This window comes from Globicephala melas, chromosome 19 (genome assembly GCF_963455315.2).
Source record: "Globicephala melas chromosome 19, mGloMel1.2, whole genome shotgun sequence".
NCBI classification, from domain to species: Eukaryota; Metazoa; Chordata; class Mammalia; order Artiodactyla; family Delphinidae; genus Globicephala; species Globicephala melas.
The window spans coordinates 26101620-26124060 of NC_083332.1; the positions used below are offsets into that span (position 1 = coordinate 26101620).

Here is a 22441-nt window from a genome sequence, read left to right on the forward strand (position 1 = left end):
AGAGAGTCCAGAAATAAACACATACACCTATGGTCAATTAATCTATGACAAAGGAGGCAAGAATATACAACGGGGAAAAGACAGCCTCTCTGATAAACACTGTTGGGAAAACTGAAAAGCTACATGCAAAAGAATCAAACTGGACTACTTTCTCACACCATATAATAAAAAAAAAACCAAAATGGATTAAAGACCTAAATATAAGACCCCAAACCATAAAACTCCTGGAAAAGAATGTTCAGTCAGAACAGCCTATGATGTAAATCATATCAACTGTTTTTTTTGTATCTATCTCCTAAGTCGAAAGAAATAAAAGCAAACAAACAAACAGGGCCTAATTAAACTTAAAAGCTTTTTCACAGCAAAGAAAAATGAAAAAATGAAAAGACATTGAAAAAATAAAAAGACAACCTACTGAACAGGAGAAAACATTTGCAGATGACATGACCAACAAGGGGTTAATATCCAAAATATATAAACAGCCCATATAGTTCAATATGAAAAAAACAAACAAGCCAATGAAAAAATGGGCAGAAGACCTGAATAGACATTTCTCCAAAGAACACATACAGATGGCCAAAAAGCACATGAAAAGGTGCTCAACATTGCTAATTATTAGAGAAATGCAAATCAAAACAACAATGAGATATCACCTCACACCTGTCAGAACAGCTATCATCAAAAAGACTACAAATAGGGACTTCCCCAGTGGCACAGTGGTTAAGAATCCACCTGCCAATGCCAGGGACACGGGTTCGATCCCTGGTCCAGGAAGATCCCACATGCTGCGGAGCAACTAAGCCTGTGCACCACAGCTACTAAGCCTGCACTCTAGAGCCCGCGAGCCACAACTACTGATGCCCACATGCTCTAGGGCCCACATGCCACAACTATTGAGCCCCCGTGCTGCAACTACTGAAGCCTGCAAGCCTAGCGCCCATGCTCCACAACAAGAGAAGCCACCACAATGAGAAGCCCGCACACTGCAACAAAGAGTAGCCCTCGCTTGCCACAACTAGAGAAAGCCTGCATGCAGCAACGAAGAGCCAACACAGCCAAAAAAAAAAAAAAGACTACAAATAACAAATGTTGGCAAGGATGTGGAGAAAAAGGAACCTTTGCACACTGTTGGTGGGAATGTAAATTGTGCAGTGACTATGGAAAACAGTATTGAGGTGCCTCAAAAAACTAAAAACAGAACTACCATATGACTCAGTAATTCCAATCTTGGGTATATATCCAGAAAAAAACCAAAATCATTTATTTAAAAAGATACATGTGCCCCAATGTTCATAGCAGCACTATTTACAATAGCCAAGATATGGAAGCAACCCAAGTGTCCATCAACAGATGAATGGATAAAGAAGACATGGTATATACAGATAATGGAATATTATTCAGCCATAAAAAAGAATGAAATTCTGCCATTTGCAGCAACATGGATACAACTAGAGCATATTATGCTTAGTGAAATAAGTCAGACAGAGAAAGAATTACTGTATGATATCACTTATATGTGAAATCTAAAAAATAATACAAATGAAGGTATATAGCAAAACAGAAACAGACTCATAGATACAGAGAACACACTACTGGTTACCAGTGGGGAGAGTGAAGCGGGGAGTTGCTCATTAGGGTACACCTACCATGTATAAACTAGATCAACAACAAGGATATATTATATAACCCAGGGAATTATAGTCATTATCTTATAATAACTTTTAATGGAGTATAAACTATAAAACTTCTGATCCCTATGCTGTATATCTGAAACTAATATAATATTGTAGATCAACTATACTTCCGTAATAAACAAACAAACACCTGGATTCAGATTCCAGCTCTATGAATCCCAAGCTGTGTGGCCCTGGGTAACCTGACCCTGTTTCATCATGAGTAAACTGGGGATACCAACCACACTTGCCTCCTGGGGAGGTTGTGAGAATAAAACGAGATGATGTCTGTGAAACGCTCAGCCAACGACTGGCACCTGGGATGTGTTCAGTGAACACTTTTAAGTATTATTATAGCTACTACTATTGCTCTCAGTCTTGTTCCACATGGGACTCACCTGGGGAGCTTTAAAAACAAACAAATAAACAAAAAAACGATGTTTGAGCATCACTCCAGACTGAATAAATCAGAACCTCTGGGCATTCGTATCTAAAAAATTCCTTCCAGTAATTCTAATGGGTGCCAGGTAAGAACCAGTGCTCTAAGCTTCTGAAAGCAGGGCCTCGGCCTTCTCCTGTCTTCTCGTCTCGAGGCTAGCCAGAGCTGCACACACAGTGGACACACAAACAGGAGCAGCTGGCCCCTTAGCAGGCTCCAGCCCAGGAGCTGCAGTTAATGCCTTCCCTTGCCCAGCTTGGAGGCACATCCCTTACCTTGGAGGTGTTTCTCCACCACCGTGAGCTGACTTGGCCTGGGCTGGCAGCGCTGGAGTCAGCCTCATGCCCTCCTCCAAGGGCTGAGGGTCAGGTCTACTGGATGATGTTCCTCGTCCTGCACCCGATGCAGCTTCCTGGCTGGTGGGAGCCTCACTGACCCTTTCAGACACCACAGACAATTCCAGGCCCGTCCTGGGGTTCTCGCTGGATGTTACAGGAGCTTTGGCTTCCACCTCTGGGCGTACCTGGGCTGGGCCAGGAACTCTGTCTCCCTGCCCTGGTGAGGCTTCTGCCTGGGTAAGGAGGTCAGCTCCTATCCCCGAAGCACTGATGGGGGGCAACCTCTCCACTGTCCCCTCTGGCAGCTCCACCTTCTGGCTCTCTATAGGAAAATAAGCAGGATAAAAATGCTCTCCTATTTAGAAGAACCTATCCCAAAGGTATCCTGAAAAATATGTAGAAGGCCATTCAGTGCACCATGTTTATAATAGACAGACTGGAGATAATGCAAGTGACCATCAGGAGGGAGTTGATTGACTAAACCAGGGCCACCCAGGCATAAAAAAGGAGAAACAAATATCTCCATATGCGGCTATGGAGTGATCTCAGGATATACGGTGGAGAAAAGCAAGGAGGAGAAGTGTGTGGTATGCTTCTTTTTGTCTAAGAAGGAAGGCTGTGTGTATGTGAGCCTGCATATGTGTGTGTATAACCACTTATAATGTGGTCTAAAGAGACTGGACCTCAAAGGAAAGACAAGACAAAAACTTTTTTACATAGTTACATATGCAGGGGAGAAAATAGGATGCAGGGAACATGCATAGAAGCTAGACTTCTCTTAATATACCTTGTTTTGTCAATTCGACTTTGGAACCATGTAACTATTATGCAAGATTATAAAAGAAAATTAGCTTAAAAAACTTTAAAGTTGACCAAGTGCTTAAAAAAAGCGATCCATAAAAATTTAAAGCAAAGTGAAATAAAGAGCAATACAGAGTGGAATAAGCATAAAGGACAAAAAGAACTGCAAAAAAAAAAAAGGACGAAGAATAAGTTTCAGCAGTTTTTCAGTAATCATATTGGTGGTGGTGGTGGTGGTATTTTTATTCTGAAATTAGGTGGGCAGGTGGGATAAAGCCAACGGGGCCCCACTCACCTTCCCAAGGCCCCTTGAGCTCGGCTTGCACGCCTCTGGTGCTCAGTGCATGCTTTGGTTTTGCTCCTTTCTCTTCCACTCCCTCTTTGTTCTAAAAGAATAACCATAAAAACTAGCATCATCATCAACATCATCGTTCAGGCCACAAACATTTGTTGAGCACCTACCTTGTGCTTGAAATAGAAGAACTTAGGTTATTTCTTAGTCTCAGAGTAATACTAGAGGGTACATATTACTATTGTCATTTTAGAGATAAGGATGCTGAGGCTTTCCCAAGGTCACCAAGTCCTTTCTAATGGGTCACCATAGTGCAGGTAAGGGGCAGATCTAGCCCCCGACAGGGTGATCTAAACAGACCAGACCTGAAAATACTAGACAAGGCATGGAAAATAAATTTAAGGTGTCAATTTAGATCAATCGGTCATGGCTTTTACAGTGTTGGCTTGAGTTGGATACTAAGGTCAGATAAATCTATGCTTGCAGGGGGAGAGTGCCACTATCAATTAATAATGTCTGCTTGGGAGCTAGGTGGGTGGATCCCAAGGTTGCCTCTTTGCAGTACAGGACCCTTGAACCAGACTTGCTGGGTTTAAACCCCACCTTCACCACTTGGCCAAGATCCTTAACTTCTCTGCATCTCACTTTCCTCATCTGTAAAATGGGAAGAATAATATTATCTACTCGTAGAGCTAGCGGGAGGATTGGGGGAGTTAATTTGTGGAATTTCCTGAGAAGTGCTCCCAGCACATGGTAAGTGCTCAATAGCTCGGATGATTTTGTGTTGTCTGAGACAGAGCAGATCATGTAAGGACACTCGGAGCCCACCCAGTGAGGCTCTCAGCAGGTCTTCCTGAACTGAATGGTCCACACCAGTCCAGTGCATATGCTCGTGCCCCTGAAATCGTCCAGAGCACTCAGTATTTCCAAATGCAAATATTTCTAGGTGGCCTGACCCTTGCTGGGCCCCCCTGGTATTTCTGAGCCTTTGACTGATATGGCCCCTAAGATTCCTCCTGGCACTTGTCACAGAAGTGGGTCTGGTCTCAGGCCAGAGACCGAAGGCCCTTTCTCCTGCCTTGGCCACAGAGGCCCCAACTAGGAGGCCAGAGTCCAAAAAGAGCTCGCATTTTTTTTGGCTTGCATAGAATTTAAAAATTTTAAATTTGTTACCACCATTTTAAATCTAGGAGATTTTTACATCAAAATTCTAAGTTCCATTTGGGGGTTATAGAATTGTTCTACATTTTGATTGTGGTGGTGGTTATTAGGGTGTATACATTTGTTGAACTGTATACTTAAACTGTGCATACTTAGTGTGTGTATGTGCAGTTTATTGTATGTAAATTTTACCTTAATAAAACTGATTAGAAAAAATTCTAGGTTCCCAGCTTCTCTTGAAAAAGAAAATTGGAAGATCTGGGAATTCCAGGCCCATGTGGCAAAAATCAGCTGGAGCAATTCCCACCATAGTGCTCACCTCTCTTGCATGTCTCCCTGACACTAAGGATGGAGGTTACATTTGCTACCAAATCAGGTCCAGCTGCTTTTTCCTCAAAATGCAATACCTGAGAGAGGCAAATGTTGGTAGAAAGGAAAGTTGCTTTTAATCAGAATGCTGGCAATCTGGGGAGAGGGTGGACTCAGCGTCTCCCAAAAACCGCCTCCAAAGAATCTGCTCAGCCATGAAAGTTTTTAAAGGGAAAGAGTGAAGTAATCTCAGTTAATCAGAGTTGTCGCCATCCCCCAGTGTATGCAGGCTTGTCGTGCAGGCTTGTTGATGCTATCTTGTTCACAGTTTGTTCACACAGTTTGTGAGCTTACTGAAGGGGAAGCTAGGGAAGAGATCTGGTCTTCTGTTAGTTACTTATTCTTCATTTCTACTTCTTTGATCTACAGAAAGAACTGACTTGTTAGGCAAGGTATTGTGTGATCAAAAGACTTGAAAGTTGCGCTTGGGCCAGAGATGAGTAGAGCATGGGGGTGCCTGGTTTAAGGTTAGTGACAAGACAAAAGGGGCCTCCTGCAAAGAGCTCTTTCCTGCCAAAAGCTGCTTACAAATCCCCACTTGTCAGAACATCATTCCATTTCTATGGGATTATGGGCAAAGGTCCATCTTCTGTAACTACTTCGTGCTGACATAGGGCGCCATATTCTTAGAGTGGAAGATGTCGGCATGGGTTTGTAGCATCTCTTTGCTGTCAAGTGTAGTTGCCCATTTACATATACGGGCAGAAGAAGCTACAATTATGTTGATGCCCACAAAGATATAGATTATTATGAGCAATAGTATCCCATTCTCTTGAGGCCAGTTCTTGAAATTTTGCTAGCCATAGATTCAGTGCTGCTCAAGATGGAGCTTAAGTCATGGCTGCAGTCTGGCCATCATGTAGTTAGCTTTTTCCCTCTGGTGGCAGTTACAGTATCTGTAAAACAACTCAGGAATGTGCATCAGACACTGAGTCTGTGACTCTGTTGTCCTAATCATTAGCTGCTTTGGCCTGCTCTTTTGTGGCTTGGGGAGGCCTGGGAGACTTCAGCTTTTCCACAAACAAGAGGCAGGGGACGTGGAGGGGCCTTTGTACTGGAGTGGGGGTGGGGGGTGGCACATAGGGTTCTGCTTGGTTCCAGGTTGGTTCCACTGTTTTTCCTATGCTGTGCCCCTCAGTCCTGTTTTCTGCTCATGTCTTTGGGATTCCAGGACAGTAAGCTTTGCCCTCTTAATGGTAACAACATAACACATGGAAACACGTAATAAATAAGTGCTAGCTGCTGTCATCATGATTATCACCAGCATCATCAATGTGACCCGGATGCCCTGCTCTGCAGAGACCTCTCCTTTGGTCTCTTTCTACAGACTCTGCCCTGCCACCCCCGTAGTTGGGGGAACTGAAAGCATTATCACGCTGCCTCCTGTTTCACCCACCAGTAGAGAAAGACTTGAACAGACTGTCCTTTGGTAGACCTTGTGGGGCTCAGACTGTCTTCTCCCTCCCTTTGTCTTTGGTGGAGAGAGGCGTGCGTGCGCGCACACACACACACACACACACACACATACAAACACACACACATGCAGAGCTGGGTTTTGACTTCAAGGCTCAAACTTTTGGTTCCTGCCTTGTCCGATGCATCCAGAAGAAAAAGGATAGACCCCAAATGCCTAGGCATCTGGAGGACCGATGCCTTCTGAGCAGGTTGACTGATTCTGCGCATCCTAGCTGAGCCTGACTCTGTCCGTGAGAGAGCACATGGCTTCCAGTAATAATCTGATTCGTTGTTACAACCAAACGAAGTGCCTCTGGGCACTCCAGACCTGAGGAGAAGCTTCCCGAAGTCCTGGCAGCCACTGCTAAGGCTGAATTCAATTCCACAAATTGCTATGCCCCTACTCTCCTAGGAAATACAAAGAGGATCTCCAGACAGTCTCCACAGTGCGCTGCTTTCAGCATGGACAGTGTGTTAAGTAGCTGGGGCTCGGTCACAGCTGTCTAATGGCCAGCCCTGCCCGCACACAGAGGGAAGCAGAGGCCTCACAGTCAGCAAGGAGCTGACAGCCTGCCTGGGAGACTAGATCTAGCCCTTAGTTCTAGATCTAGTACTAGATCTAGTAACATAGTTACTGGGATGTGTAGTAAACACAAAGACCGGAAGAGAGATCAGTCACGTGCCAGATCAATCACAGGCAGGAACCATGGCAAGAACTCAGAAAACAGAAAGTTCCATGACTTCACCCTATCCAGAGATGCCTAAATATCTGCAACACGTATGACAGCTGATTTCACTAATATATGAAGAATTCTTACAAATCAAGAAAAAGGCAAAAAAAAAGAAATAGAGGGAAAAGGGCATGAGCAAATTAAAACTACAATGAGATATATCATTCTGTCTACTTTTGGTTATGTTTGAAATTTTTCATAATAAAAAGTTTTTTTTTTAATTTTTTTTAAAAAGTTAGCTTTAAGAGGCATATAACCAATTGCCTTATTCGGATTTTAACTCAAATAAACAAACGATAAAAATAAATAAATAAGGCATAAGCCGATCAGGGACATTTGAATGCTGACTGGTAATATCAAGTTACCATTCACATTTTAGATCATGATAATGTTTTTTAAAAGAGCCCTTATGGTTTAGATATACGTGCTGAAATGCTTATGGAAGAAATAATCCATTATCTCAGATTTTCCTCAAAATAATCTGGAAAGGGCTTCCCTGGTGGCGCAGTGGTTGAGAGTCCGCCTGCCGATGCAGGGGACGTGGGTTCGTGCCCCGGTCCGGGAAGATCCCACATGCCGCGGAGCGGCTGGGCCCGTGAACCATGGCTGCTGAGCCTGTGTGTCCGGAGCCTGTGCTCTGCAACGGGAGAGGCCACAACAGTGAGAGGCCCGCGTACCGTAAAAAAAAAAATAATAATCTGGAAAGAGGGAAGTGGGTGGGAAACATCAGCCTCCAGTTATGGGCTCACAGGGTTCATTGTACTAATCTCTATTTTTATAAATGTTTGACATTTTTTATACTAAAATGTTTTTTAAAAATCACATGCATAATAAGATGTTTTCATCCGCCAGACAGGCAAAGAGTCAGAAACTGGATAATATGCTTTGTTAGCAAAAATGGGGCAACAAGCATTCCCATACGTTATTGAATTAGAATAACTCCTTTGAAGGTTGGTTTGGCTTCATTTATTGTATAAATTTACCCTTTGGCTTAGCACTGCCACTTCTAGGAGTGTGTCATATAGATAAACTCACACTTCCATGGTTAGTCACCGCATCATTATCCATAATAGCTAAAAATGAGAAACAATATAAACAAACAATGATATGGGACTGATTAGCAAATTAAGACACATCCTCAAAAAGAGAGCTCTCTGCAACTTAACAAGAACGAGGAAGCTTTCTAGCTATAAATATGAAACAATGCCCCAAATATATTAAGTTAGAAAAAATCCAGGCCAGTACAATGTGAGTAATATTTGAGTTAAAACAAAACAAAACAAAGAGGGTGGTGTGTATACCAATGTGCTTGTAGATAAACAGACTCTATCTGGAAGGTTTCACAGGAGACTGGTTCCTATGATTGTCTGGGGAGGAGGGCTGTCCCGGGGACTGGGGGGATGCAGTAGGAGGGAGAATGTTTTCTTACCATGAGCATAAATTAGATTTATTTTCTGTTTTAAAGCTGAGGTTGGTTATCATTGTCAAGAGCAGAAGGTCACATCTCCCCTGCAGGCCTGACTTTCAGGGGAGGTGCAGAAAGCAGGGAGCTGAGGTGGGAGGGGCCAGCTCTGGAGAAGCAGCTGGGCAGGGAGCGAAGGGATCTGCAGAGCGAGTTCTGGCCTGGCTGGGGAGGGGGAGGGAAGGCAAACTCCTGCAGCCTTGCCTCTGAAAGCCTCAGTCGCTGACAGAGTTTAAGCACAGACTTCAAGCTGGGGGGAAGCTGCAGAGATCTGAAAGGGTGGCTGCAGGCCACGTGAGTGTTGCTAGGTGGCTTACCCTGCTGTTCCCAGTGTTGCCTCTACACACCACACACACACACACACACACACACACACACACACACACACACACCAGCCAAGCTTCCATTAGCCAGTGGGTCTGATTATGCAACCCTTGGGAACAGCCGCTCCCAGAAATGCCACACTCCACCCCCAGGCTCCGGCTCCCGCCTGTGTCCCCCGTGGGTCACTGTCAACACTCATGTCCCCACAGGCAGCTGCACACTCCGCCCACTCTGGGACAGAGCACAAGGCTGGGGACAGGAAGGGAGGGAGGTTTGGGTTTCTGAAGGGGGCTCTGTCGGGGTAAACTGAGCACTCCCCACTTCTCTCCCACCCCAGGTGTAAGGAGAAAAGAAGTTCCTGGGATGTCAAAGAAGTGTAACTGCCCTCCTCTCCCTAATGGCTCATTTGTCCCTCACTTCTAGGTTCCCTGCACAGCCCAGGGCCCCACAGAGGCACTGCCTCTCCCTTTCCCTGGGGGAAATCCACCTGTCCTGGCCTGTCTGGAAACCCACCTATGGTCTTTAAGTTTCCATCTCTCCATGTTCCCATCAACAGGTCACGCAGGAGGCACAAGAGGGGACAACAGCCCTCCAGCTCTCCTAGGACTAGCTTCCTGTCTGGTCTCCCCACCAGGGACCCGAACCTCCCTTCCAGCCAGAAGGGCACCGGGGCAGGGCAGCAGGAACCAACCTCCGCAGGGCCGTCGGCCAGACTTCCCTTCCTCCAGGGGACACTCCCTTGCATGATAAAATCCACCACCTTCGAGTTCTGGAGCACGGCCCCCAACAAAGCTATGGCCTTGTCCACAGCCACCACCATCCGGAAGAGGGCTTCTAGCCTGGCGCCCTGCTGGGCGACATCCTGCCGCCCGGCCCTCACCAGTTCCAGGACCTCCGGCCACCCAGCCTGCATGTCAGCGGGGGGAGTGCGGTCGGCCCCAGCTGGGCCCAGAGTACGGGAGGCTTCCAGACGGTGCAGGCCTTGCTCCAGGTGGCCCATGCCTCGGTACACACATTGCAGTTTCTCCATGACGTCTTCTTGGAAATTTAAGAGTTTGTCAACCTTCTCATCCAGCACATTAAGCTTTTGGTCCATGGTGGTTAAGCAGGCCTTGCCCAGCCCTGGCAACCCCGGCAAACTCTCCTTGGGGGCTCCTGACATCCTGATGAAGATTGCCAAGGGTGAGGAATCAGAAGAGCTGCAGACCTCTTGCTTTCACTTGGGCAGCGGTGTCTGGAAGTTCATTGTTCTCTAGCTAAGGCTCACCTGGGTTGTTCAGGGCGCCCAGAAGACCAGACTCTCTCCGAGCCGTTGCCTTTGCTTATCTCCCACTCTGCTGTGGCCATGAGTGACAGGCTGGGCTTGGCCCAGGCCCTTCCCCTTGGGGGCCCCTTTGACATCACTGCAGCATTTAACATTCCTCTCTGAGAGGCTGTTGATGGGCAAATATGTTAAGAATCTGCCCAGGGCAGGCAGAGTTCGTGTAGCTGAAACTAAAGGTTAGAAGAAAAGGGATCCTTTAGGTAACGACCTGATAACTGGACTCTATGAGGGGGCCTCAGGGATACCAGGGCAGAGTAAGGGCTTTAGAGGTCCAAAGCACTGAGAAGCAGATGGTCCCACCCATCACATACACATCCAATTCACAATAAGAAGCTAGACCAAAACAGAAGGAAACGTGAGGCCATTCAACAAAGTTCTGATTTTGCCATGATGAAAAAATTTGGTGCTTCTGCAAATTAAAAACAAAATTTTGGTTCCCCTACTTTGCTGATGCCCAAAGGTGTTTAGTCTGCTCTGGGGTGAATCAGCAGGTCCTTCCCCACGTGGGGCCCCCAGTCACTAGTCACTTGTACCTAAAAATAGAAGTGAAGAACAGTGGCCAAGTATCATCCCTCAGGTCATGTTCCTTGCAGAGCCCTCTGGGGACCATTTGCCAGTGACACCCTTCTCCCCCAAGGATGTCTACACAGGCATCAGGCACCCAGTCTCTAAACTGAAACAGGCACAGTAAGGCCCTAGAGAGCAAGGGGGCCTGCGTTTCCTGTGGTTTCCAAATATTTTAGCCTCAGAAACACTTGGTTCAAATGAAACTTTTACAGAAGCCACAATAAATATACCAGACAAAAGGACACGCTCAGGCTGACACTAAGGTGGGGTGTGAGGGGGCACCACAGAGCCCAAGGCTGCCGCAGAACAGTCCACTGACACCACTTGCATCCAGGCCCTCAGAGAGAGAAAACAAGGCCAGAGAGGGACTCTGTCCAAGGTGGCCCCGGCACATGACCTCCTGAGGATAGCGCAGCTCTGGTGAAGGCTGGCACCAGGGAGGTGAGTGTTAGCATCCCCCTAAACTCCCTCCTTCTGAATAAAAGCAATTATGAGAATAAATTTGACCTGGAACTCTGACATCTAAAAACACCTTGGGATCGTTTTGCTGTTTTAAGCTGTAGCTGAGTAGTAAACACAGTGTGCAGCTTGACCGCAAACCCCTTGCCACTCGCCCTCTGTCAGGACAGCTGCCCTTAGCAGCCCATGTAGAAATCCAAACCCATTTCTGGGAGCACGGACTGGGTGTCATTGATGGAACGGCCCAGAGCATGCTCAAAAGGGCACTGGTCTGTTACATTTACTGTGATTTAAAACACACAGATAAACTCTCCTTGAAAAAGAAATGTGGGACACACGAGGCTCCAGTCCCTCCTGAGGATTCACCCTCAGCAGGACCTCACCTGTCACAGAAAGAAACCAGCACCTGGGTAGGGACTTACTTCTTCCTCCGTAATTCCTGCTTAATACTTCCCTGTGGAACTACTGTTCCCTGGGTCAAACTTCGGGAAGTGTCCGCCTAGAGAAATCTCTGGAAGTCTAACACCCAGCACAACTGTCTGTCCTACAATAGGTGCCGATAATCTTTGTGAAAGGAAGTCCCCACAGTCTAAAGAGACAGATGCTGTCTCTGGGAGACAGTTCCCACCAATCCTTGGCTTCACTACGACCGCTGCTCTAGAGAGTTTCAGAGTAGCTTGCATCCAGGCAGGTCCCGGGTTAATAAAGCCTGGAAAGAAAGTCTAGATGAACACAAAGGACAAAAATAAATGTCCCAGACACCTATTCATATCAAAAGCAAATTATTTAAATTACAAAAGTATTTGCCCCAGGTCTCCCTTAAGCGACAAGTAATTGCAAGGCAGCTGGTTTACTGCAAACATGTCTGCTGCGTCATACACTGGTACAGAACCACCTTGAAGACCCCTGAGGCCAGAACAGTGCCCCTTTGGCTTGCCTTTTTCCCCAGCGCCTGGCACATAGGTATGGAAGGAATGAATAAAGGAGGCACAACGTGCCTGGCACATAGGTATGGAAGGAATGAATAAAGGAGGCTCCAGCAGGAGCCGGAGGCTGGGCTGACCACCGGGAGAATTGTGGAAGGAGGAGGCTGCAGCCCAGATTTTCCAAAACAATCAAATGAGCAGAAGGCAGGAAGTCCTGACAATTGCCAGAAGTAAGCTCTGGGACCCTCTGGGAGAAAGCTCAGAATATTCCGACAGGACACGTCCTTAGGTCTCTTTGATGAAAAGGAGCAGCCAGGAAAACCAGCTTTGAACCCCTTTCATTTCTCAGCCTCCAGAAGACATGAGTTTGTGAGCACATGGGTTCTCTGAGGGCTGGTGCATGGCTTCTCTCCAACTCCCTGATTTAGAGGGCACAGCAAGAGCCACGGGCAATTCCTTTTGGGCAATGCCGCCTGCCCAGAGGATGGGGGAGGCATTCCACCCAGCAAGCCAAGAGAACGCAGACAGAGAAAAGGCAGCCTAGCTGGATGGACACAGAGTAGCAAGTGCAATGACACCTCATCCTTCCTGGCTGAGGACTGGCAGCCGATCCACTCCCGGAAAAACACAGGCTGACCTCTGCCGTAGGCTGCGGTCAGTGTGTGCTGAATCCCAAGACTCTTCCCTTGTCTTTCTGGTGACAGCCAGCTTTCCCTGAAAAACCCCAGAAAGGCCTGTGGACCCTGAGACCCTAGGTGGAGGAAGAGGGGAGCAGAAATTTAAGGCTGAGGAGTCCATCCAAAGCTATGGCTCTCCTCCTTCCCCACCCTCCCTGCAGATCAGAGATCTGTTTCTGCAGAGACGGAGCAGTCCACAATACAACCGTTCTATGCACTGGCTTTGGGGTCCCTTGGGAGCTCCCCATCTGATCCTCAACAAAGCCAAGCAGTCAACAAGCCTCAACCACCCACCCAGGTTTTTGTGACTTATTCTGAACTATGCACAGAAAAAAAGGATCACCAGGTATTCAAAGAAAGCCCCCAAGATGAAAAGGGGAGCTCAGAACAAATAAACCGAAATATAATTGTGGCAGAAACAGAGGAAAGTTTTTAAAAAAGGCTCTCATTAGTAACCACAGAAAAGTGTGAAAGACTGTTCCATCCATCAAAAAAGAAGAGGGTGTTATGGAAAAAGAACAAACATAGAATAAAAGGGAGGTCTTTTACAAATATGAATGTTAACATTTAAAAATCCAATATAGGGATTAGAAAACAAGGTTAAGATAATATTCCAGAAAACAGAACTGAAAGATGAAGATGGAGAGAAAAGATAAGAAAGAGAGACAGTGGATCCAGCTGGTCCTACATCTAATTAACTGGAGTTCAGGAGGAGAAAGGAAAGAAAGAGGGGAGGAATTTATCAAAGAAATACTGCAGCCATTATGCAATTTTAGAACAGAGAAGTAAAGAGAAGACTATAAAAGCTCCCTGAAATTTAAAAGAAAAAAAATCTCATATCAGAGAACTGGAATCAGAATGACATCAGACTTCTCATCCTAAAAACAACCAGATGCAGCAAGACAGTTAGGTTGCATGTAAAATTCGAGATGAGAGAGAATTAGAATTTTGAAGAAATTGCACCATTGTCAGGAGACAGAATAAAGACTTTTAAGACTTTCCAAGATGTAAAAAAATGTATGCCCCCTTTCCAAGGAAGCTGCTTGGAGGATAAACACCAGCAAAACCAGGGACTAAACAAGCAAACAAAAAAACAGAGCTCCAGGAAACAACAGCTTCAACCTAGGCCCAAAGTTGAAGCAGGAAGATGGAGGATCCCCAAAAGGGAGGACTTCAGGGGGGAAAAAAACAGTATACGATATAATATAATTAAGGACATGTAGTAAAATATTAAGAGCACGAGGCCTAGGGTCAGACCATCTGGATTTAACTCCTGCCTCTGCCAGTTTTCGGGCAGAATCACGAGCCAGTTTATTTAACCTCTCTGAGTCTGTACTTCCTGGGCTGTAACATAGTAACAATGCACACACTTCATAGAGTTTTCAGGATGGTCACTGGAGAATTCTTGCAAGGCACGTGGAACAGAGCTTGGCACCCAGTGAGTGCTCAAATGTTAGCCATCAGTATGATGCTGGCAACAGGACAAAAAGGGAACAAAAGGAATCAGAGACTCCGAGAAAATCAGAGTTCAGGAAAGAATGAAATTAAAGTACATGATTGAATTTTCAGTGAATTATATTTATATAATATAATATTACATTATATATATTATATAACTTTATGCCATAATAAAGTAAATACTTTACTAAGTTAAAACAGTGATATATGTATTACAAGAGTTGTGATGGGAAAATGGGGAGAGCTAAATCTTCGTTTCTCTTAAGAGGAAGTCCATAGATAATGAACAAAATTGATGAGGAGAGAATTGGAGTCGAACGCCAGGAGAAAGAGCTCAAAGACTTCAGTGTGTTTGCGGCTGGGGAGCAGAGGAGAGGAAGCAGGTTTTGCAAAGCTCAAGGGCACAACATCTGAGGGGGAGACTGACATGCGGTAGACTGTGTAGGTTTGTGGATTTATAACAAGTGTGGCAGCACAAGGCAGTGAAAGGTCTTGTTCTAAGAAAATCAAACATCATGGCAGTTTTCTGAGAGACAGAGGCCACGTATCTTGAGGAAAGGGGTGCTTACCTACTTTCATACCTAAGTGCCCGTAGGGACCAGCTGCGTACCTGGAACTTAATCTCCCCGAACACAGCTTTCCTCATTTGTAAAAGGGGCTCATAACAGTGCAATAACTTCAGGGCTATTTGAGTATTAGGATAAGTAAAACACTTAGCACAGCACCTGGCACATGGTAAAGTACATGAAAATGTGGAGATTGGAACTCACCACCCCTCACCACACCCATCCCACCCCAGAAGGTCAGCCAACAAGGATGGCAGTGTACTCAGTCCCCTCCTTGTGCGGGGGCAGGGGGGGGACAGGAGGATGAGGGGATGTCTTCCCAGTCCTAAGTCAGCTCCCCCAGCCACCTGGCCTGGCCCAAGCCACCTCCCCGCATGCACCATTAGCCGATGTGCGCTCAGAAAGGGCAAACGCGTCCTCCATGAAGCTGCGCTTACTCCTGGAAGGAAACCAGAGCTGAAACAGAACCTCAGAAAGTCTCGCAGGCTTCAACGTGGACAACTTCGGGGTTAGCTGCCCCTCAGCCTCCTCTGCCCGCTATATGGCATGTTAGTCGGGAAAGGCCTGCGCTGACCGTCCCCGGGCTGTACCCATCAACCAAACCTTCCTGCTGATGGAGCTTCTTGGTCCAAGAGGACCCAGATCGGGGGAACAATTGTCACCGAGCCTCCCTTAGTCCCATGAACCTAACAATGCTTCCTCGGGCTCCTACTTCAAAGCAGACCGGCCTGCTTACCGCAAATATCTGGGTGTAATCCGACGCCCGCTACTGGCCTCTGGCGCTGGGACTGCGAAGTGCCAGAGTGGGGCACAGTATCCCCGTCCTGCTGCTGCGGCTGTGCCAACCCAGCGTTTACTCTGCCTGGAGATGCCCGACTGCCCGGAGGCCTGGGAGCGAGGTGGGCTGGCCAGGATAGCTTCTCTAGAACTCAGCCTGCAGCGATAAGCCTGGCATTTCCACTTATCACTGAGCCTGCCCCAGGCCCCAGAGGCATCCAGAGGTTTCACTTGGTTATCTGCTTTGCTGGGCGGTATCTGCCTCCCTGGGGGCCTACTTCCTGCATCACTTAGCGGAGTGTCCAGTGTGAAACAAACACCACGTGGTCCAAGGAGAGAAGAAAGATGGGAGGGAGTCCTAGGACAGAGCTGACCTGAGTTCAAAACCCAGGGGCCCAGGAGAGGAGCTGGGGCTCCTTGCCTTCAGGCAGCCCTCCAAGACAGAGCAAAGTCCTGAGCAGCAATAGAACAGGCTGCTTCAGGGGATGCTTGCACCCTGGCTGGGAACCTGGTTAGTTATCTCCACACTGGGAGGGACCAGCTATTGCCTCTTCAAGGAAAACTGCTCAGGAAACAATGAAGATATCTAGAGTCCCGAAGACTGAGGCATGCTGCAGTGAGGGGAAGGCTATGACCTGCCTCTTCTGCTAAATGAGACACCTGCTCCAACTCAGCTGGTGCCCTCAGGGAGGCTCCCTGGACAGATCTTCCCAGAGTGCCCTGGGGGAGGCCAAGCCCTCCACATACACTGGCACATGTCCACAGACAGACAGATGGAAACACGCACATATCACTCCAGGGCCCCAACTCACCTGGCCTGGCTGACAGGAATCAGAGAAGGGGCTGCAGTCTTTTGATATTGGCTTGCTTTGCTGAGCCTGACCATGGGCAGATCCTGCGCTAAGCACTTTAGCCGCACAGGTCTTATTTAAACCTTGCTACAACCCTATAGGGTAGATTACTATTTATCATCCCCACTTTACAGAGGGGGATCAATCTAAAGAACTTAAGTGGGCTACCCAAGGCCACGAGGTCAGAAAACAGTGGAGCCAGAATTCCAACCCAGGTTGATAACTCACAGCACTCTGCCACTTTCAGAGACAGTGAGGACTTCAGAGACGGTAAGGGTCAACTCCCTCATTTTGTAGATGGAGAGTCTGAGACCTGGAGAGGGGAAGGGACTTTCTGAAGGTCACATAGTAAGTCAAAGGCAAAGGCAGGACCAAATAACAAAACTGTTGCCCTCAGAGTGGCCATGGAACCCTCCACCCTGCTCTCTGGGTTTCAGAAGGGTGTGTGTGTCATGAAATAGGCCTCTGCCCACAGGCTCAGCTCTGACAGTTGTCTGAGGAGATGAGGAGGGGGCCACAGGGCAGGGACCCCCCAGATACTATATTGGTTGCTTATTCTTTTGTAGAAAAACGTCTACAGCTTATCTCATCTGGCTATCCAGAAAAATAGCCACAGTCCTGCCAGGATGAATCCAGGAAACGTGCTTGGGAATAAAACCAAAGTCAAGTTGGCCTCTCTGAAGAAGCAGAGAGGGAAATGACAGCTGCATGGCTGGCCTGGGCCTCAGGGAAGTCCTCTGGTAGCTCTCAGGTGGCTAGTGGGTTTACTCCCAGGATCTCACGGTCTTCTGTAGTCAGCATTCCTACCCCTGGTTGAAGTCTTTTCATTTCGTCATTTCCTTTCCCACCTACCTAGTCAAAATTGTTCCCAGCCAAGCACGGTCAGATGGAATCAGCCTGAAAATACCAGAGAAGAACAAAAAGCACCCTCATAAGCCAAATCCACACCAGCAGCTATTCATTCATTAAACATGTACAGAGCAACACTTATTAGGAAATAATAAAATCACTAATATTCATCGAGCATTTCTATGTGTCAGGAACTGTTCTATATCTTCACATAAATTACTTTTGCCCCTCACGACAATTCTAAGAGGAAGAGACTATTATTCCCATTTCACAGACAAGTCAACTGAGGCTTGGAATGACGAAGCCATTTTCCAAAGTCAGTGTAAGAACCTGTACATCAATGCAGGCAGCCAGACTCCTGAGTCTGCTTACCACTGAAGGAGTCTAACTGAAATATTTTGTCTAGAACCGGACTTTGTCTCTGGGGGGCTGCATTTGCCAACTGCCAGTTCAGAAACACAATTATATTTGCAAGTTGGAACTAGGCCAACCAGTTTCTTGCCAACACATTGTATTGCCCGTCCTTCTACCGGCTCACAATGGCAGGGTGGGCCCACCTGCAAAGTGCTTTGCTGTGTGCTTCACTTACACTCATCGGAGGTGCATGGATTATGAATCTTATTTTACTCATGAAGAGACTGAGGGTCCCAGGGAGAGGCAGTGCAGAGCTGGTCTTGGCCCCAGGGCCTGTGTTCACTGTAGAAGGTAGGGTTTCTGACCACACACACACACTCACTCACACACAATCACAGTCACTTTCGGATCCCCAACACATCTGACTTGATAGGAATCAGAGAAGGGGTTGCAGGCTTTTGATATTAGCTCTGAGCCTGACCACAGCAGACCTGTGCTAAGCCCTTTAGCTGCAATATCTTACTTAAACCCCTTGATTGTGCTGACTCTTGTGAGCTCAGAACTCTCTTTGTGCCATGGCAAACTCAGGAAGTCTGGGTGGGAGCAAAGTTAACACACTGGAACAACAGAGGAGGCGGGACAGCCACTAACTGCTGGGTGCAAAGGATGTGGGTGGGATGGGGCAAAATTATATGATGCACCAGTGTCTCCAGCCCTCTTGTATCTGAGAAAAAGAATTCCATCATCATCTGCTCAAATTCTCTCCCCGCATTTTATCCCTACCCTCTGAGGAGAGCCTGGTCTCAGGATTTTTGGTGTCAGATCTGAAGAAGGGGTGGAATCTGAGGCCTGGAGGAGACAATTTAGTGAGCTGGGTAGCAAAGTACCAAGAAGGGGAAGAAAAGACGGGGAGAGATAGACAGGGAGCAGGGCCTGGGGTTGGGGAGCTGCAGACCTGGGGCAGCCCCATGATGCGAGACAATGGGTGAGAAAAGAATGGAGGGTTTGGAAAACTGTGTGCTGCCACATGTGGATGGTCATGGGGAAACATAAGTAGGAATGGCAGGGTGGTCTACCTTCCATGGCCCCAAGTCTTTGCAGAAACTCAGTCACTTGATGTCAACCGATACAGGGTGTAAGAGAGAGGTAAAGAAATAGGAAAAAATTTTGGCAAAGTGGAAGGATTTCTTGCCAGAAACAGGACTTGGTCTGAGCCTTGAAGGATGGGTGAGGTTCGGGGAGGCCAGGGAAATGTGAGGGCACAGAGTGAACAAAGCTCCAGGTGGAGCCTGGCAGATGGAAGTGACAGTGCAGAGACTGGCCTCAGGCCAGGAGATGTCAGTGGAGGCCCAAATGATTCAGCAGGCAGGACCCTTAAGAAAGTGGACCTGGAAAGTCAAGCAGGGACATTTAGACCCAAAGGAGCAAGATAAAGGGGCAACAATCCTGTGGAATGTTTTTAGGTGGGAAATAATATGGTAAAATTAGTGTCTAAGAATGGACAGAATGATTACCTAGGGGTAGGAGGGATTGACTCAGAGGGGACACAAAGCCACTTCTGGGATGTTGGAGATGTTTTATATCACGGGTAGTGGTTACACTGGGTCATGCCTATGTGCATACAGGTGTGCAGTATTCAATTCAAAAGGCTGTAAGATTTGTGCATTGTGCTGCATATAAACCATGCCTTAATCAAGTTCTGTTAGTATGAAGAAAAGGGAGGAAGGGGGAACCGATGGATCTGACAGCAGAATGCAAATGGATCAGGAGGACACAGGACCATCATCTGCACAGACGCTAAAATCAGCAAGTGTTTACCAGTTCTGGGATGTATGCTGTTGCCAAAACACGGGAGCGCTAAGGAAGTGGAGTGACATTTGAGAGAACAAGTCTTTTTTTTTTTTTTTGCTGTATGCGGGCCTCTCACTGTTGTGGCCTCTCCCGTTGCGGAGCACAGGCTCCTGACACGCAGGCTCAGCGGCCATGGCTCACGGGCCCAGCTGCTCCGCGGTATATGGGATCTTCCCAGACCGGGGCACGAACCCGCGTTCCCTGCATCGGCAGGCAGACCCCCAACCACTGTGCCACCAGTGAAGCCCAAGAGAACAAATCTTTGAAACTCCTTTCGCAAGTCCTGACTGAAGCTCTGAGGCCCTCCTTCTACCACCCCCATGCCCACAACCGAAGCAGGACCTCTCCCCACTGTAGGCCAGACACTCCAAGGATCTGTGGTGTTCCACCCAGATACAATAGGTGAAGGCTTCAGCCCAACAGCAGGTCACAAAACAGCAAGTACATACATTAGAATCCCATATTTGTTTAAAATATATATATATGCCAGTATGGTTAATTCTGCATGAGACAATTGCAGATGATCTTTCTTTTCTATATTTCACTTATATAATTATTCTAATTTTTAAGTGTATTATTTGTGTTATTAAACAAGTTTGTTTTTCTATAATAGTCACCATTCACCTGGACCCACAGGAATTATTCTAGACAGACAATATGCACCAGAGAAAGGTTTAATTAACCAAGAACAGAGTGACAGACTCCCTCAGGAACCCAGCTGACAGAAAGCAGCGTTTAGTAACCTTATAGGGAGGTCAGAGGTCAATTGCTTAACCTTAAATGAACAGAACAAATGTATATGTAACAGACTCAGGACTCCTCAGAAATAGCAGACCTCCAGGGGTTAGAGCAACAGATTCCTCTTTGCACTTTGTTTTTTAAATAGATTTTTGCCTCCTTCCAACTTGGGAACAAAAGTTCCAGACTCCACGTGCAACTCATAAACTATACGGGAGAATTAACTTGGGAATTTTTTAGAGCAAATTTGGCAAACATTTGGAAACAATCAACAACCACAGCATTCTCAAATGATTTGAGCCATAAGTATTACTAATCACAGCAATGTTTGAAAACAGTCTTGAAGTCTGAATTACACATGCAATTCCCCCAAACCTGCACAAACCCAAAGACAAATCCATGCACTTAAAATTGTTAGTTTTTATTATTGCTTGCTTTTGGTCAGACTCTAAATGTGTTTTCCGGAGGGTCTACATGCCCCTAATGCACCTGCTGAAAACACACACACACAGTAAGTTTACCATCTGCACTTACATACCACCTTCCATCCATGGATCCTGAGTGGTCTGTCAGAAATGTTGTTTTCATAAGTCCCCAGTGAGATGCGTAAATATTGTTACCTCCATCTTATATGCAGATAAACTTAAACATGTGGGCAGCTAAGTGGCTTGTCAACAGTTATAACCCAAGACAAAATCCATGCAAGCCGCCCTCTGGTCTCCCTTCCTCTTCTGACCCTGCCTTTGAGCTTTTTTGTTGGCCCTGGTTTAAATCATGCACGCAGGCCACGGTTTCCCTGGTGATGGAGATGGCATTCTATTTCCTGCCCTGAATCTGGCCCGGGGCCCTGGTGGCACCACATTTAGCCACAAGTGCATCAGCCATGCGTGAGTGGGGACAGCTTGGCTCCTTGGAAACCTAAGTGGCATGTGTCAGCTGGCACCAGCCTGCTAAGAGCCACTCCAGGCCACCCTGCTAACTCTTCCATCACTAGCTCAGAGCAATCCATAACGAAGGCAATGACGACTCTCCAGGAGCTGGATGAACAAATAGGAACAGCTCAAAGGCAAACTCTCTGGCCCGGCTTCAGTCCAGCCCTCAGGGAGAAATAATCCTTACATACCTGGGAACCAGGCCCCTAGATAAGTCCAGCCTTCCCTCTGCTCATTTCTATGGACAAAGTGTGATGGTCACAGATTACATTCGTAATAGGCAACTGAATTTACACTTCCAGTTTCCAGTTGCAGTGTTTATTTTTATGGTTCATTAATTAATGTGTCCTAGAATGACCATTCAGAATCACCTCCAGAAAAATAAAGTTGCTGGGGCATCCACGAGGTAATGAGTTACCACCTGAAAAGTTTCTCTGATGGTTGCAGTCACTCTTAGAAATTAAGGGTGGAGATTGTTTTGTGAACTCTCTGTCATTTGGTCAATAAATGCCATATACTGTCGTTTTTAATTAATTTCAACTTCTTTGTTAACCTTACTGGATGGTCATGTGCATTTATGAACTAGAGGCTGGGTTAATTGCCCTTCCTTCCAATGTGCTCCCAAAGCACCCCATACATCTTCCTCTCGGCCCCTGCGAGTGATAATAGCCCTGCAGAGCATCTACCTTGTGCTAGGTAAATGCTAGCGCTTTTCTTTTTTTTTTAATTCTAGGTATTACCACTAATATCCTCATTTTACAGATAAGGAAACTGGCCTAGAGAGATCACAAAGTCACCTGTGATCGCCATAACAAATTACCACAAACTTAGTGGCTTAAAACAACAGAAACATATTCTCTCACAGTTCTGATGGCCAGAAGTCTGAAACCAGTATCACTGGGCCAAACCAGGCGTCAGCAGGGCTGTGCTTTCTCCGGAGGCTCCAGGGGAAAATCATTCCTTGCCTTTTCCAGCTTCTGGTAGCAGGTGGCATTTCTTGGTTTGCGGCCAATCACTGCAGTCTCCTCCTCCACGATCACACTGCCTTACCAACTCTTCTGTGTGTG

At 46.7% G+C, this 22441-nt stretch overlaps 1 protein-coding gene across 4 annotated transcripts in view; it reads right to left on the reverse strand.

The window, feature by feature from the left end:
- The window catches only part of MYLK3 (myosin light chain kinase 3), a 58125-nt gene extending 36663 nt beyond the window's left edge, over positions 1-21462 (reverse strand). Inside the window, exons 1-3 of one of the 4 annotated variants that reach the window (XM_060288343.2) lie at positions 20977-21462; positions 3547-3637; positions 2388-2772 (exon numbers count right to left, since the gene is read on the reverse strand). In XM_060288343.2, coding sequence (XP_060144326.1) covers positions 2388-2772; positions 3547-3637; positions 20977-21030 — 530 coding nt within the window. In that variant the 5' untranslated portion in view covers positions 21031-21462. Of the gene's footprint in view, positions 1-2387; positions 2773-3546; positions 3638-9736; positions 10312-20976 lie in introns of those variants that run through there. The other 3 variants (XM_070044116.1, XM_070044115.1, XM_060288344.2) reach the window with 3 other exon arrangements.
- Positions 21463-22441: the final 979 nt, after the last annotated feature.